The sequence below is a fragment of the Fulmarus glacialis genome, unplaced genomic scaffold (assembly GCF_000690835.1).
Source record: "Fulmarus glacialis isolate BGI_N327 unplaced genomic scaffold, ASM69083v1 scaffold23790, whole genome shotgun sequence".
In the NCBI taxonomy this organism is placed as follows: Eukaryota; Metazoa; Chordata; class Aves; order Procellariiformes; family Procellariidae; genus Fulmarus; species Fulmarus glacialis.
The window spans coordinates 24697-25852 of record NW_009189901.1 but is presented as its reverse complement, the minus strand read 5'-3'; the positions used below and the strand labels follow the sequence as shown (position 1 = coordinate 25852).

Genomic DNA, 1156 nt, shown 5'->3' with positions numbered 1-1156 from the left:
TCACTGGCCGCATTGTGCTGCAGGAACAACACTCGTCCTCCAGCCCCCGGCCCTGGGCGCCCGAATTTACATGACAAAGTGGGAGCCTGTGCAGCTTCACCATGGAGAGTCGAGGTATGCAGAAGCCCCCCTGTCCCTGGGCAGTTTGGGGCGCTTTTTAACGAGGCTCCTTCTACCGAAGGCGAACCGGCACGTTAGGCCGCTGGCCCCTTTTCTGCTGCTCTGAGCTGCAGCTGGGGGCTGCGGGCACGAGCTGCCCGGGGATGCCACATCGCGCTGCCCGGGGTTCCCTGGCACAGCATCCTCCGAGCCAGGCAGAGGGTGGCTTTTGGGAGGATTTGCACCAAGGCAAATCGTGGGGAGACCCTGAGTGCCCCAGGGCAGGGACATGGTGCAGGAAGGGGTGTTCACCAAAGGGCTTTGGGGTCTCTCCCACCTGGGCTGAAGCAGCCAAGGCCAGGTGAGAGCCGGTCTTGCACGCCAGAGGTGCCAGATGTCACCGTTCTTATAAATAGCCATGTCCTGGGTAGGCACCACTGCGCCAGGCCATGTGCAGGCACTGGGAGATAATGGCTTTTTAAAAACCTTTGGATCTCAAAGTAATTTAGAAAGGAAAAGTCATTATCGCTCCCCTCTTTGCTGGGCGAGCTCTGGGCAGGCAGTGCGACCCCTGCAGCAAGCCTGGGGCTGGGCTGCTGGGGCTCGTCGCGTTCGAGGACCAAGTGTCTGCGGTCACCAAAATAAAACCCTCTGAGTCAGCCCAGGGGTGAATTTTCCCATCCTCGGCGCTGCTCTTGTGTCCTGCCCTGGTCTTTGCAGAGCATCTCCCTGGCATCGCGGTGCTGCTCCCTCCAGCCAGGCTGCCCGGTTATGTTATCTTGTGTTTGCAATATCTCATGGCTCGCATCAAACTCCTGAGCCAACTTTTGTGTTGCTGGAGGCTGAATCCTTCATCTGTGATTCATGATCTTAATTACAAGGGTTCACATTTATAAAGCATCTGGCGATCCTCCGGCGAGAGGGTTTGTATAGCAAAGCATTATTTTCGAGCTGACCGGTGCAGCGCCGGGGTTGCGGGATGGGTGCGGGACCGTTCGGTCGCCCCTATGCAGCGCGGCTCCTGCCGGCTCAAAACCTGCTTCAGATCCCCTCCGGC

At 58.6% G+C, this 1156-nt stretch overlaps 1 protein-coding gene across 1 annotated transcript in view; it reads left to right on the top strand.

Moving 5' to 3' along the window:
* Positions 1-101: 101 nt before the first annotated feature.
* The window catches only part of AGO1 (argonaute RISC catalytic component 1), a 19636-nt gene continuing 18581 nt past the window's right edge, over positions 102-1156 (top strand). Inside the window, exon 1 of the mRNA XM_009583870.1 lies at positions 102-114. Within this exon, the coding sequence (XP_009582165.1) occupies positions 102-114 (13 nt within the window). The remainder of the gene's footprint in view (positions 115-1156) is intronic.